The 16,509-nt window shown below is 42.9% G+C and overlaps 1 protein-coding gene across 6 annotated transcripts in view; it reads right to left on the bottom strand.

Annotated features, from left to right (window-relative positions):
* The window catches only part of PHRF1 (PHD and ring finger domains 1), a 51,406-nt gene that overhangs the window by 10,021 nt on the left and 24,876 nt on the right, over positions 1 to 16,509 (bottom strand). For all 6 annotated transcript variants that reach the window (XM_038406342.1, XM_043516781.1, XM_043516780.1 and 3 more), the window contains 7 exons: positions 15,618 to 15,805; positions 14,146 to 14,265; positions 10,951 to 11,105; positions 6,452 to 9,259; positions 5,003 to 5,079; positions 4,098 to 4,358; positions 2,016 to 2,144 (listed from right to left, as the gene is read on the bottom strand). In XM_038406342.1, coding sequence (XP_038262270.1) covers positions 2,016 to 2,144; positions 4,098 to 4,358; positions 5,003 to 5,079; positions 6,452 to 9,259; positions 10,951 to 11,105; positions 14,146 to 14,265; positions 15,618 to 15,805 — 3,738 coding nt within the window. The remainder of the gene's footprint in view (positions 1 to 2,015; positions 2,145 to 4,097; positions 4,359 to 5,002; positions 5,080 to 6,451; positions 9,260 to 10,950; positions 11,106 to 14,145; positions 14,266 to 15,617; positions 15,806 to 16,509) is intronic.

Raw genomic sequence — 16,509 nt, 5'->3', positions numbered from 1 at the left:
GCAACAAAAAAGGCCTAAAGCCACACACAGAACAGTGAGCCTAAAACAAAATATTAAAAGCTGCTCAAGAACTGAGCACTGTACTGCTTGATCATGTAATAAAGACTGCATCATAATGAATACACACAAGAGGGCTGAATTCAAGTTGCACAAGCAACCTGAATTCTGGCATTTCCTAACTGAGTACTTGACTTTCCAACCTCAAAGTTTTTTTTAAAATGTAGTCTGTGTGTAATTTCCTAGGTTTTTCAACAAAGCAAACTGAAAGTATAGAAATCCAATTACGTGGCATCATGTACACACCCCTATGGGTCAACCGCAGAGTTAAAACCTTTACATCAACTGCACAGACCTAATAGACTACCCGACAGTAGTAAGTTGTCACCCTCTATAGGGACAAGCACTTAGAATAGGATGAGATACATGCTGTGCCAATAGGATTCATGGATATTTGCTGACAGCAGAGGAATGGCAAGACTCAAGAATCTCTAATTCTATTCCAGAATCAGGAGGTGGGTATCATCTAGTAGGCACAGACTATTTTGCCTGTTTCCCAAGCTTGATCCCTTCTGCCCTGTCTCCATCCCTGTCCCAGTTCTGTTTCTTCCATACCCTTAGCTCCTTATCCCAGTATCATTCGCCTTGTTTCCCCAATCTCCGGTTCCACTCCTCAATCCCCAGTCTCCTTGCCCCATTGGTTCTAACAACCCCCTCCAAGCTCCCTAAATCCCAACCTCTCCCACGCACTGCCAGTCTCTCCCTCTCCCAGGTCCTCATCCACTCTCTCCCGCTTCCTCCTCACTGGCTCCTATTCACAGTCATTCTTCTCATTCAATTTCAGCCTTCCTTTGCCTACCCCATCCCTGGCTCCTTGCCCAGTCAGCCAGCCCAGTCTCCTCATCCAGTATCAATGTTCCACCCCAGCTCTTGTTCGCCACCCCTCCATTTCCTTCATTAGCTCATAATTCTAGTCTCTCCCCCTCTGGTTTTGAATCTGCCTCCTTGCCCAACCAGTCTCAGCCCACCCTCCCCTGCAGCTCCCAAGCTCAGTCTCTTCCCAGCCCGTGCCAATTTTTCTCCCCTACCCATTCCCTCCCAGTCTCAGACTATAAGCCTGAATCCAACTATGCCCTCTCCCAGTCCAGTTTTTATTCCCTCTGCATTTGAATCAATGTTTCCTCCAAGTTACATGGATGCTAGCAGGGAGGAGTCAGTGAGAGTGCAGGAGAGAGAGGCTCCCTGCTCTCACTGCCAATGCCTAGTCCAACCCAGAGCAGTTGGGATCAACCATTCCAAGGAAAGTCTGGCTTTGCCCCTGGAGTTCTGGGCTGGAGGGAGTATGCTCAGCTGATCTGTGGGGATGGTGCATGCGCAGCCTGGTCAGCACTGAGAGAGGCTCAAATGAGCTCAATGAAGTAAGAATCTTCTTCGATTTTAGAAGATAAAACTAAAGAAGCCCAAGTATGCATGAACCGCGATTTTTCAAAGTCTTACAACTTGGGTAGATTTTCAGGGGGATGGCAAAAGGCACATCCTTGACGCAAAGGCCACCTCTTGCCAAATCCCTGCTCCAAAGCTTGGGGACATTAGCTGTTCCAAGAAAAGGTCACAGAATTTAGCAGGAGAAAAACAACGTATACTTCCCTAGCTCAGTCTTGGAAATGAGACTATTTTGGCTGATATTTTCCAAAGAAAATTCAGCCTGAGGCAGACCCCCAACATGGAAAATATCGGCCCAACCAGTTAAAGCGTGGCAAAGTTATTAGCAACTGAAAAAAGAGGGTATTAAAATGGGAAATGTCAGAGAACTTTAAATAATAGGTGATGCTATCAGCCCTGCCTAAAACACCTAGTTCTTATGTCAAAGCTCTGCAAGATCCCATGTAGAGTTCTAGAATCTGCCACTCTGTTACAGCATGTAACTACAAGAGCTTATAAATGTAATCCAAACTTTGGCACCTAACTGTCCGTGCAGTTCCCCTTCTGTTTTAAAAGTAAACATTTCCTTTTTTTACCTTTTGTACTGCTTTTCGGAGAATATCTTTATATTCCTCCTTGGTAATCTCCCTCTTCTGGTAAAAGGGCTTAATGGCAAGTTTCACTTCTTCCACAGCCCTCTCTTGCATGTGGAGTTTCTTCATATACTACAAATCAAAAAGGAAGAATGAGTAACCCAAGATTCAGAGTAGCAGCCGTGTTAGTCTGTATTCGCAAAAAGAAAAGGAGTACTTGTGGCACCTTAGAGACTAACAAATTTATTTGAGCATAAGCTTTCGTGAGCTACAGCTCACTTCATTGGATGCATCCGATGAAGTGAGCTGTAGCTCACGAAAGCTTATGCTCAAATAAATTTGTTAGTCTCTAAGGTGCCACAAGTACTCCTTTTCTTTTTAACCCAAGATTATCTGTAAGCAGCCTCCCAAGTCCAGCCCTATTAAAAAAAGTCAGCTGACAAAGTGATGATTTATTTCAAGACTTAAAAAGTTACAAGTGCAGTGAAACCCACTTATAGTGAACTAGAATGAAAGTCACACGTTGTGCAAACTACAATTCCTGTTCCAGTGAAACCCTTCTCAGTGCCAAGTTACTCTGAAAAAAAATGAGGGTTGTACTATATTTTGACAGTCATTCCTCAATTCACTTGTTTATTAATTTTTTGAACTAACCTCCCTAATCCAGCAGCCTTGAATGTGAAGCATCCATCCATTGATAAAAAGAGTACCTAAAAGGCTCTGAGATTGTTTATGAAGGCAAATCACAGCTGGGAAGATAACACTTCAACTTCAAATAGCCCTAACATTACACAGAAAAGATGGGTAGTAGAGAGGTCTCCAAGATAAAGTATTACAAATCACATCAAAAGCAGCTTACAATTCTTCTGTTGCAACTGAATTCACGTTACATAAAAATTGCTGCTCAGTCATAGATTATCAGTGCTAGTAAGCCTTTTTTTATGGACCCAGCAGTAGATATAATAAATGTGATTTTTAGGACTTGCACATAGGTGTTAATAACTATTACAGGCCCAAAGATAGACAGTGAATCCAATCAAGAAACTCAACTCAGCATCAAGTCACTGGCAGTGGATGTAATGCAGGTAGGACAAGTAGTAATTAACTTAATCTGTAGCAAAGGAAATTAGGTTAGGTTAGATAGCAGGAAAAAACTTCTAATTATAAGGATAATTAAGTTACTACAGGAAGCGGTGGAATTTCTGTCATTGGAGATTTTTAAGAACAGGTCAGACAAAATACCTGTCAGGGATGGTCTAGGTATATATTGTCCTGCCTCAGCAAAGGGGGATGGACTAGATAACCTCCTGAAGTCCACTCCAGTCCTACGTTTCTATGATTCTCTAACTAAAGTATCTAGACTTCTGCTGTACCCAAATTATGATCATTTCAAAAAAGAAGAGAATGAATTCAGGTATTTATGCAAGTTTGAACATTTTGGCTTTCAGGAATTTACCATTTGGCATTTGATAGTAGGTCAAACATCCCAAATGTTTTAAATTGCACTCAAACTCCCCCTGCAGAGAAATTCCACACTTGTGGCGGTTTGATGCCAACAAATAGAAGCAAGAAACTGATGCAGTCCTAGTCAGTTTCATTGTGATGGGCAGGGGAGAGGAGTAGGTGGCTATGCAGAAAAGAGCCTCACCTCCTCTTTCTAAGAGAACTCAGCTACAGCAGAGGTCTGCTCCTGTCGTCTAGCAGGAGCTGCGGAGTGAAACTAATTAGGGTAGAGACCTAGGAAGGGGTCTGACACACAAAAGAGTTGTCACACAGAGGAAGACCCAGATAAACCAAAGACAAGGTTGGTCCAGTGTTCCACTGGCAGTTCCACTGTGATCCAAAGCAAAGTTAGTCACTCTGTGGCATTAGGGACAGTGAAGTCACATGGCATGAAATAATATTTGTGACCCTAAAGCAAGTTAAACAAAATGGAACATCTCATTCATCTCTCATTTTTGATTATAGTGACAAGCCACGGAAGTGTTGCTCATGATTTATGACAACACACAAATGCCTCAGTGGGATTGGAACAGCCCGAGTACATAACTCTAGATCTATGTTAACATCAGGGCTTTCACTCACTTCTTCATTTTTTGTTTTATCCAATGGAGGTTTAGGTGCTTTGATTTTCTCTTCCACATCTCCAACCGAAGCAGCCTGATTTCCTGGTTCAGAAGCTGTAGCCAGGCTGTCTGGCTCTGGAGTCAAACTCTGTCCTGCCACACAGCCAAGCAGAGGAAGACTCCCCTGCATTATGAACTGAACTGTGGGCTGACTGACTGGTGCATAGGGTGGCAGGCTTGAGGGCAGAGGTTGTGTCAAAGGTATGTTTTGACTGTATACCTGCAAAATAGAGACACTCTTTGGCAAATGCTTCTTGATATTACAGTGCAGAAAAGCAGAGTTTAGGGAATTTAAAAGCAGCTTTTACCCACTGAAACAGAGAAGTGATTTACTGCTAAACATTTCTTTAAGTCAAAAGGGCTGAGGTTTCCATGCCACAGCAAGACTTCTGTGCTCCAGCAGCCAGCACTACTCCTACTCAACTTCTCACTGGTGGGCAGCACAGATGGACAAGCATGTATAGTATGAACCACGGCCAAAAAGCTGGGTTTTACAGCAAGACAATTTGTTCCCCAAAAGCAAGATTTTGGGGGGCAAATAAATGCTGGAAAATAGAAGCTATAAGTATATTGCAAAGTAAAGTAATGAACTTTGATTTTTAATCTACGTGAGAGCACCGTTTGAAGGAATAAGCAGTTAGCGGATTGCTGAAGTGCATGGGCTGTATGGAACGTACTACACGCAGAGAAAGGAGCAGAATTCTGTAATGGAAGGGGCGGGGCACAACGAGGTCACGGATGACGTGGAATGGCCTTCCATGACACTTCGCTTTTGGAGTCAGAACCAACCTGAGAGGAATCTAGATCAGGAAACATAGGCTCAGGAATCATATAATTGGTTGGAGGAGGCTCATTTAACTGCACCTGATTTAATGTTTGGCTCAAGTCCTCTGCTTTCCAGGCCCCTTCCTTTGCTCTCTGAAGTTTGTAAAACGGCACCCCTAAAATTCCCAAGAAAAAAGCATTTAACAACAGTGATAAACCCAATGCATCACAAGTACAAAGCAAGCCGTAAGAAAAGCAAAAATCTAGCAATGCCACTGGCTAAGAAAGAATTCTGTGCAGTGACTCATTTTATATTTCACAACTTCTGCTAAGTGAGGATTTTCAGCTGCAAAAAGAAAATCTGATTACACACACTAGCCCACATTTTCAAAAGTAACTAGTGATTTTGGGTGACCAGCTTGAAACATTTGAATTTTAGAGGCTGATCATTACTTTTTGAAAATCATGCCCCATTAAGATGTTTGAGACGCAGTTCTACTCTGAAAGAGGTTTAACAGCCTTGCAGGGACAGACCTATGTTCATATTGTCTCAATGATTTCCATATCACATGTGCTAAGTAAAAAGATGATTTTTTGTCCAGTCTTGCAAACTCAACCTGGGATCCAAGTCCAGCTGGATTCTTTTCATCACAATCACACCCAGCACCGAGGCTCCGCAGGACAAAGAAGGTCTGTCACTACACCTGAACAATCTCTCTGCCTTTCAATTACGAGCCAAGAGAAATTTGTGTAGGCCTATTGTTTTTACTGGGTTTGCACAAGTATAACTGATTGGAACTTGTCAAACAATTCAGTTGATGCACAAGAAGGAACAAAATCCCGTTACATCCCTCTTAACTGTGTTGGCTCTGCAGGGCTAACAAGAATGAAGAGCAGTTATCTGTGCCACTGGTCACTTTAGACAATGAGAGACCTGGTCTGCACCTAAAAATCAGATTGACCCAGCTCCACCACACAGGGCTGTGAAAAATTTCATACCCTCGGTGATGTAATTAAGCCAACCTAACCCTCCCTCCCCCCATAGATGCATCCAGGCAGATGGAAAAATTCTTCTGACTACCTAGCTACTGCCTCTCAAGAGGGTGGATTTACTACAGGAATTGAAAAACCCCTTCCATAGCTGTAGCAACTATCTATGCAGTGTAGTTGCAGTTGTGCTGCCCGTAGGGTAGACATACACAGTTATGTCAATGACTTTTCTTCAGAGTTTCACTACACAAGTGCGAGACAGCTTTCTATTTCACCAATACGGTCCCTTACAGACAACATACTCAGTGCATTATGATATGGATTTGATTTTGTCACACTAAAATTAGGCAAAATTCACAGAGAAGTCATAGTAAAAATGTACAAAATCATGGCATAGTCATGGTGGGGCTGAAGCCCAAGCAAAAATAGTCAAGGAGATCTGTTAAAGTCATGGAATCTGTGACCAAATCATATCCCTAATTATGACTTTTTTTTGGCAAAACACACACACACACACACACACACACACACACACACACACACCCCCCACAAACTTACTTGGTGTTTTTTCAGCAGTCAATGCATCACTTTCTTCCTCTTGTAAATTCCATGTAACTCTTTTCACAAGTGCTTTAGCTTTCAACACAGGACCCTGAGATACTGCCTCCAGCTCAGGCTTATTTACGTCATTGGCTTTTTTATCTAACACAGGGCACTCATCGTTAGCATCTTTCACACACTCCACAACTTTATTTTCAGATAAGCTTTGAGTTGGTGTTGCATCACTTTCATCCTGCACAATAACTTCCCTCTCTTGAGGTGATTCTATTAGAGATGGACACACTTCAATATCTTCTATTTTAGTTTTAGTCTCCTCCAGGTTCACACTGTTGTGGCTACTAACCACAACTGAATCAGTCCCATCTATTAATTCCCTCTCAAGGAAAGCATCTATATTGTCATGTGAAGCAAAAAAATTTGTGTTCTCTGGCAGCGGGGGCGCAGCTTCATTTGTAAATTCCTCAGAGATTTGCTCCATCTCTGCACTCTCTTGGGCATTTTCCTGTCGTACAGCAGTGTCTCTTGGAATCTCCTTTTCGGGTATGATGGCTGACTGGAGGTTTAAGGAAACATCTTCTGGTGTTGGCTCTTCCAGATCTTGTTTCAAAGAATGACAATGTACAAAAACACTAAATACATTGTCATCTGAAAACCTCTGATCCTTCTCTGGAGGAGGAAGCAATGACACCTCTTTTGGCTTGTGCTTTCTTTCCTTGGAGCGTGATCTAGATCGTGGCCTTTTCCCCCTAGATTTAGTGCTTTTGTGCTCCCTTGACCTTGATACAGAACGTGACCGAGATCTCCATTTTCTCCTCTCCCGTGACCTGGATCTTGATCTCTTTCTCTCCCTTGGTCTTGAGCTATCATCCTTTTTATCATATCTCTCATAGCTTTTGTCTCTCCTGTGCTTCCGCCTTTTAGTTCTCTCAATGCTATTTGATCGGGAACTCTCTCTTCCTCTTGATCGAGAGCCAGATCGCCTTTTCTTTTTTCGGCTTTCATAAAACTCAAAAGACGAGCTGTCAGGACTCCCTGAGCGTGACCTGGATTTCTTTCTGTCCCTGGACCAGGAACCTTTTGCTTTTCTGTCTTTCGTTTTATCCTTTGCTTTCTTTTTTTTTGATCGTTCATGGCTACTGGAACGATCACTAGAAGACCTCCTGTTCTTGGATTTCAATTTGTGCGTTTTACTGTAGTCCTCTTCAACTGACCAAGAGGCAGACCTGGAGCTTCTTTCCTTCGAGCGTGTTCTTGACCTGGACCTTGATGGGATTCTCTTATGTTCTTTGAGGAGTGCCTTTTTTCTTTTCAATTTTTTCCGGCTTCGGGAGCTGGAGTTTGACCGGGATCGGGAACGTGACTCTCTCTCCACTTGTTCTCTTTTATGAATTTTTTGCTGCCCATCATTACTAGAGTGGCTATCTGGCTCCAGCTTCATATTAGCTCTAGCTAGGTCTTCTGCATCAAAGAACACACGAGAACTTTCTCTGCTTTCTTCTTTTAAATACTCCAGATTAGAAGTTCGTTTGACTGCAGATGAAGTACAGGGACTACTCTGAGATTCTTCCTCATCCATTTTCTCTTGTTCAGTATCAGAGATCTGTTCCACAATCCTACCCTCTATTGTCACATCATCATGAGACTCTGTGTTACTTGACAGAACATCAGATGATTCAGCACCCGACCCAAAGATATTTTCTACCGTGTAAGGGGTAAAACGACGTACAGTTTGAAATGTTTGAACTCTGGGACTTTCAATTGAAATGGTTCTGGTGATGTTTGTTAGCGGCACCCCTGAGACAAGCCTTTCAGGACTGCTGTTTGTTGAACTTGAATCTGAGCCTGTTGGATCAAAGGGATCGTATAATATTTCACTTTTGATCTGCTTTGGTTTTTTAATTGAGAAGAGAGGGGAAGGATTCTCTTTCCGTTGCACTTTGTCGTCTACAGGGCGGAAGGTATTACAAAACCCAGGATTAGACAGTCTACTGGAATGCCCTGCATTTCCAGGGATATTAATCTTAAAGCTCTCAAAAGAAGAGCTTACACCTTTACTCCTGGAAGACCCCAACAGTGTTGTACTCCCATAGACACCTGTATTTGTGGAAAAAGAGCCTCCACTTGTGTGTGTCTGTTGAGATTCCTTGGTATTTGACTTGTTGCTTTCCATCTTGCTACCTTTTCCTGACTGATTAGTGCTCCCTTTGCCAGTCAACTGGGTTATACAGGAACCGGGGATGTCACAGTTTTGGTTCCCAGAAGGTTCTGATTCCGAATGCCTGCTGACTACTTCCTTTTTAATCTTTGGTATCCTGGGAAGCTCAGAGATATCAATCCTCTTGGGAGCTGCTGGTTTTAGCAGCTGTCTCACAGCAACACTTTTTGAACTCAAATTAGAGTTACTGTTGAAGGGTTTCGAAGATGTGGAACAAGAGGGCACTGCATGTTTAGAATCCCCATTAAATCTAGGCATTTCATCTGATTTTAGACCAGGTCTGCTTGGATTTGCCACACTGAGAGTCTGAACAGATCTAGGAGTCATTGAATATTCTAATCTAACAGCTGCTCTTCCCGCTGTCGTCTGTGCGGGGTTCACTACCTTCTTGAACCTGCTTAATGAGGATGATGTTGAAAATAAGCTTGATGAGGTGGGTCTGGTGTGAGGATTCAGCCTCAATGAAACTGAAGGTTCTGCACTGGAGCTGCTTGCTGTGGTCCCTGAGTGCAATGTACTTGGTTGAAGATTTTCTCCTGATCCATCTTCCACTCTTAAGTCACTAAGTGAGTTTCTCTGTAGTGACGGAACTAAAACATACAAAATAAAAAGTTAATCTTTTCAACATTTACTTTTTATTCCAAAATGAAAATAACATTAACTCTGTACAAGTCTTAATCTTCCACTTTTGCCTGTGGAAGCATTCTTGGCAACAGCAAGCCACCACACCCACTACCATTTTAGTCAAATGCTCAAGGCTTATGTTGGACAATGGTGTCTTTGTGGCAATCAAATATCACTAGTAGAGTAGCAAGTGCACTTGGAAACACCAAAGGGCATAAAATGAGATGGTTTCTAATCTTTTAGCCATAGACAGATTAACATATATGGACAGTGATGTGTTGGGAACTAAAGAAAAATTAGCTTTAAAAATTACGTTTAAGTTTTCAATATGAACAAGTATTTTCCAAGATAAGAATGATTAAGTCAGGAGAGTGCATGTACCTGAATATATGAACACAGCACCTATTCTACCAAGTATTTAATTTTCTTGCCCAGCTCCTCATCGCTGTACTTTGAGTTACCTGTTCATATCATTTACAGTGTTTTTCACAAATAAGAAGGCAGTAAACATGCAAAATTCCAGGAAAAATGGGTTTTAAGTTCCCTTTGCTTCATCCAGTTCACTGAGAGTTGTGACAAATGACAAAACAGCTACAGTGCAGTACTTATATATAGGGCCCTACCAAATTCATGGCCATGAAAAACGTGTCAGGGATCGTGAAACCTGGTCTCCCCCTGTGAAATCTGGCCTTTTGTGTGCTTTTACCCCATACTATACAGATTTCACAGGGGGAGACCAGCCTCTCTCAAATTGGGAGTCCTGACCCAAAAGGGAGCTGTAGGAGGGGAGGGGGCTGCAAGGTTATTTTAGAGGAGTCACAGTATTGCCACCCTTACTTCTGTGCTGCCTTCAGAGCTGGGCGGCCAGAGAGCAGCAGCTGTTGGACGGATGCCCTGCTCTGAAGGCACCGCCCTGCCAGCAGCCGCGCAGAAGTAAAGGTGGCAATACCACACCATGCCACCCATACTACTCCTGTGCTGCTGCCCTCAGACTGGACAGCCAGAGAGTGGCGGCTGCTGACTGAGGGCCCAGCTCTCGCAGGCAGCGCCGAAGTAAGGGTGGCAATACCATACCAGGCCATCCTCACTTCTGTGCTGCTGCTGGCAGTGGCTATGCCTTCAGAGCTAGGCTCCCGGCCAGCAGCCACGATTCTTCAGCTGCCCAGCGCTGAAAGTAGTGCCGCCACCAACAGCAGCGCAGAAGTAAGGGGAGCAGTATCGCAACACCCCCTACAACCTCCTTACGACCCCACCCACGATTCCTTTTTGGGTCAGGACCCCTACAATTACAACACCGTGAAATTTCAGATTTAAATAGCTGAAATCATGAAATTTACGATTATTAAATTCCTATGACCATGAAATCGAACAAAATGGACTGTGAATTTGGTAGGGCCCTATTTATACAGGTGACAACCACCACCTCCCATTAAACCATTTCTTCCAATGACCTTGTCACTATGCAATTAAAACAGAAGCATGGGTGGACATGTCAAAAACTTACTATTTTGACTCTAGTTAGTACCTACAACCTTGATCCCATAAATGTTTATGTATATGCTCAAAGTTAAGCACATATGTAGTGTTTGTAGGATAGAGACCCATGTGACTAAAAACCAAAAACAGTTAATTCAGAACTGAGAAGCCAAACCCTCACCTGCCCTCTTTGCTGTTAGTGAACCATCTCTGTTGATGACCACATCAGACCCACTCATCATGAGGAGGCTCTGTCCAGACAGGATACTTCCCAACAGGTCAGGCGCAGGGGGAGCTTCTGTTTCTTGATCAGGAATCAAGACAGGCACACTTCTCCTGCATGTTACAGAAGGGTTACATTTTCCTTACTTTTACAGTGCTCTCAGATTGTACAAATGGATTATATTACAATGAAACTAAGAACAGCTATTGGGGGCTTGCAAAAGGACTGTGTGCTCAGCCAGTACAGTTCCCTTTACAGAAGCTGGCTTCACAAAAGGCATTCAGCTTCTGCTGCCCTCTGCTGAGAGGTGGTCAAAATACCTACACTCTGGACTGGTGCCACACAATGGCAAAATGAGTGGTTATATCAGATACCTGCATGTCTTAGGTATGCTCTGCAGCATGAAATCAGAATTAAAGCCAAATGCCTTCAGCCACTACAGTGGCCATCTGAAATAACACTACTTGGATGTGTCATTCAATTGTTTGAAAAACAAACACTTTATAAAGACCTTATTAATTTTGTTAAAAACCATAATGTGTCATTCAGAAGTTTATCATAAGCATATCTCCCATCATAGCTGTCTGGTCTATCTCAACCTTTCCTCCCCATTCCCCAGTTTACTTTTCAGCCGACCTATATTACTATCTCAAAGAATCTACTTAAGATAACTTAGTGGTTTATGGGCACCTGTTGTAAAAGAACCGGAGTGCATGACAAATTAAATCCAAGAGCTATATTAATGGGCTCAACTATAGACAACACAAAGCCCTCTCCCTGTATTACCTAACCATTAGGGAAATTACTTACCTATACTTTGTTTCCTCTGGAGACATCATTTTACTGAATGCCTACTCTTGGGTCTTTTTTCTAGAACTTCCATAACTCTCAAATATTATTGGCCCACTGAGGCACCAGTAGGCATAGCTGAAGGGCAGACTAAGTGCCAGTGCCTCAGTGTCATTTGGGGCACTCCACTTCAGTTCATGATGAGCACAAAGCAAATAGCAGTCCAACCTTTAAAGTATTATTTATGCCAGAAGTATATGCCTACATGACAGAACTACCACATAGTGTAAAAATGTTTGCCTTCTAGCTCTGATGGGAAGATGAGCAGTAATTCAGTCAAGTGATGTCTTCAGAGCTGCTGAATTACAGGTAAATAATTCTGCCTTCTGAACAAGAAGCTACCCCCAAAGTCATCCCACAGGATCACTGAGACTTCCCAAAATCTCTTCCTCCAAATGAGAGGTAAGGAAGTGGAGAAAAATACCAAATAGCCAAGAGGCATGACCACATTATTCCTCAGATTATCTTGCTTACAAACTAAAGACAGGCAGCCACTCACTTGAACTTATCATACCGTCGGGGCAGTGAGATGACAACCTGAAGCTCCCTTATTTTTCCAGTGGGTGTGGGTGGGTGTTTCCAGTCTTCTCTCCCCCACACTCACCTTCTCCTTGCTTTAGTGGTTTTTTTACTCTCCTTTTTCCTTTCACTCATACCCTAATCTGTCCCCCGACTCCCCTCATTCGCTCAGCTCTGTCCCGTCTCCTCCAGCCACCAACACACTGGAATCCTGAAGCTCTCACTGCACTTCCTTCAGCCAACTCCTCCATTCAACTGCAACTGAACATCCCAGTTCTAGCATTCCATTCCTGTTTTAAAGGGATATTGTCCCAAATATTCTGCTGCTTATTTTAACAGAGAAAAGCTGAATCACTGATTGCCTAGTACATATAAACAGAGGTTAAAAGTGAACACTCTTTCCTCAGTCTCCTTCTAAACTCTACCAAATGGCAGAGGAAACAGATTAGTCACCCAAATCATCCGCTAGTTTACTGATCTCCTTCTCAGATTATATGCAGCTTCTTGCACCGCATTGTGTAGAACCAGTTATATGCCCACTCTTCTGAAGTACAATACGAGGACCCTTTTTTGTGGTGCACACCACTTCTCAGACACAATTTTTAACTGAGAGAGACTGCAGGTTGCTTAGTGCTCCCAGACAAACGTTGCATTTTAAACATACAAGGTAAAAATTGGCCCGACATGTCAGAACAAGAAGGGATAACTTCCAAATCTGAAATTTCAATGTTAGTTAGATCTACTGAACGAGGAGCAAGCAAGGAGGATGTAAAAATGGGATATGGTGAATCACAAGGAAAGACAGCCAAAATGTGACAGTTCAAAGCAGAAGGCTAAGTGCTTAAAAAAAAAAAAAAAAAAAATCACCCAACTGCAGGTATCTCAATGTGACATTAATTGAACTAAAAGAAAAGGAGTACTTGTGGCACCTTAGACACTGACAAATTTAAAAAAATTGATCTGTTACTAGTGTAAAATGTATTATAGTTAAAGCTATGTTCTAGTCACAGGTATTTTTAGTAAAAGTCATGGGCAGGTCACGGGCAATAAACAAAAATTCTCGGCCCATGACCTGTCCATGACTTTTACTATATACCTCTGACTAAAACTGGGGGTGGGGGGTTGGCTCAGAAGGGCGGTCCTGGGGCCATGGTGGGTGCTGGGGGGCATGCCGGGTGCTCGGGGGGGGGGTTGTGGCATGGGGGGGAATTGCGGCCCAAGGGGTACCACGTGGGCTGGGAGGGCAAAGGGTTGGTGGGGCTTGATCAGGCTCCCTACCCAGCTCCTGGGAATCAGCAACCCCAGCTCCTAGTTGCATGTGCTGCCTCTGCTCCACCCCCAAGCTCCAGATCTGCAGCTCGCATTGGCTGGGAACCATGGCCTACAGGCAGAGGCAGCATGTGGAGCTAGGAGCTCAGGGAGGAGAGTTCCTGTCACCCTTCCGAGGTAAGCACTGCCTCGCACCCCAACCCCTAGCTCCCCCACACCCAAACTCCTGCTGCTGGGGGGCAGGGGAGGGCCCAAGATTGCCCCAGCAGTGGCCGGTGCGCCTGGCTTGGGGGCTGCCCAAGCTGCTCAGGCAGCCCCCAGAGCAGGCGCATCCATGACTTCCGTGACAAACACAAAGCCTTAGTTATAGTTCCTTAACAACTGCCCAAGAAGGGCCAAAATGTGCTCTGATTCTGGATACCCAGAGCCAAAAAGCTCATTCAGTCTTATGATCCAGATTCCTTCTGTGTCTGTTTTTATACAATTAAAATAATAATAATAATTTGGCTGCCTTACCCAGAAAGTCCCACAGAAACGGGTCTAGCCACAGGCCGATGAGATCTTAATGCTGACTGGGAAAGAATTCTCCTTTTGGTGCTCACAGGTGAAGCTGGGTTGGCTGGAATCTCTTCATTACTGCAGACACAAACACACACAAAGGGAAACTGTCAACTTAAAAACCCTTGTTTAAACAATTATCTACTATTGACACCACAGCAATGGCTACTAGACCTGAAAGAACATAGGAAAAAAGTTTCCTCCCTTTATTTTAGTTAACTTTTTGCATACAATAGTTCTTTATAGTGGTTTGTATGGGTGTCTCAAACTGCAGCAGGAAGGAAGTTTTTTTGTTTTTTGTTGTTTTTTTAACATATAGGTAAACATAACTATAAAATCACAAAAGTTAGGGGGATATTCAAGGGAAGGTGTCTTATCGGAAACAATCTTTAAATCTTTTCTAAAATATATTAGACTTCAAATGGGCAGTATCCCTTTAATGACAATGGTCAAATATGCTTTTACAATTTAAGATTAAGCTTTAAAAAAGGTTTCAGACTTATTCATGAGATAAGTGACTCAGAAGCGGCATTTTGACATGATCTGGCAGGATTTCTTCTGATTCAGGATTTTAAAATTGAAGGGGGATGGGAGAGAAGAGACCCATATAACCCCACAGATTCATTGTACTTTTAGAGTTAAGGCACTGCATCATTATAACCCCCAAAATTTGCTAACTACTTCTTAATAAAAAATATCACATTCAGTCACTAGTTAGTTAACAAGAATCAGATTCTAAAGACACTTAAGTAGCTTAACACACAGATGACAAAAATGACTAATTATTTTTGTATGCCCAACATGAGACTTCTTAAAATGGCTTGATTTTCAGAGGGTGGACATACTCAGCAATTTCTGAACATCAGGCCCCTCTAAAAAGTCTGAAGTTGGGCACAACCACTAGTCGTCTTTTGCTCTGTAGTTTTGTATTACTGGTAAATATTATGACTAAGGCTAAGATTTTGTCATAGTTATTTTTAGTAAAAGTCAGGGACAGGTCACAGGCCTCCATGAATTTTGTTTATCGTCCATGACCTATACCTGACTTTTACTAAAAATTACGGTGACAAAAATGGGACTGACAGGGTGATGCAAGCCCAAGCCTGAGCCCTACTGTGGCAGTGGGGGGCGGTCCAACATCCACATCCTGCAGCAGCTCAGAGGTGTGGGGGCCCCCTGCCACCTGAAAGCTCCAGCTCTGCTGCTCCGGGGCTGAAGCAGAAAATGTCACAGAGATCTCTGGAAGTCACAGAATCTGTGACCTCTGTGACATAATCTTAGTCTTAATTATGAACCCCGCCTCCAAATACATATATATTTGAAATATTTAATTTTGAAGGCATTCAGGTATTTAGTATTAATATATTTTAACAGCATTAAAACATATCTGAGAAATTATCAGATCTGTGGTCTTGATCCCAAGTTCTTACCTGTCATATGGGTCCAGTTCATAGGGATCTCCAAACACAGACAGAGAAGCTGCACCAATATCTGCTCTCATAAGGCCAAGTGAGGGTTCTATCGCTTTATACACAGAAGGGAATGAAGCTCCACGTACAGGTTTACCAAGGCCAAGAGTTCTTGCAATACGGGAGCGAGCAGTAACCTCATTTTTCACCTGGACAGCGTGAGGAAAAAAAAGTTGTTAACTACTATGCATTGTAAGATTGGCTTCTATCAACATCCAAATTAGCTACAAGTGTAAGGAGGGAAGAGGGAGGGATACCTGGCACTAAAAGCATGTGGCAGTTTCCAAAAAATTGTTCTACTTTGATTTGGGTTGAAGTTTGCAGAGCAAGCAGGTTAAGAATGCGCGAGGCCTGCAGGTGTTGGGCACAAATGTGCTCTATGTTCGAGACCCTAACTTCACTCACTAGTGTCCAGCCGATTTGGTGAGGACTGCAACGTTTACTATTTTTATTTAGTGTACTGTAGTCAGTTATAATGAAACTTGCATAGGTTGATGAGGGTAATTTTACATTTCTGTGTAAAAACATTTTTATTAAACCTGTACGTCATGCTTCTAGTATATACGCTCGGTAAGTTGCACATATTACATTGAAATGACCACTCAAGTTAATTTCTGAAATACGATACCTTAACACAAGGTTCTGCCGTTCAAAAGGGATGCTATCAAACTCCCCATGAACTTAACTACTCTAAACGCTGTGGAAAGGGAAAATTGTAACTGTAGGGAATAACCACCACTTAAAGCAGAGTATGACAAGCTGCAGCACTGCAGTTGTGCCACTGTACTGCTTGCAGTGTAGACATACCCTTAAATTTGACATGGATGTAAAAATTCCATAGTTTATCAGTGGG

The sequence above is a fragment of the Dermochelys coriacea genome, chromosome 6, assembly GCF_009764565.3.
Source record: "Dermochelys coriacea isolate rDerCor1 chromosome 6, rDerCor1.pri.v4, whole genome shotgun sequence".
Lineage (NCBI taxonomy): Eukaryota > Metazoa > Chordata > Testudines > Dermochelyidae > Dermochelys > Dermochelys coriacea.
The sequence above is the reverse complement of the archived record's forward strand: the minus strand, read 5'-3'. Positions and strand labels throughout refer to the sequence as shown.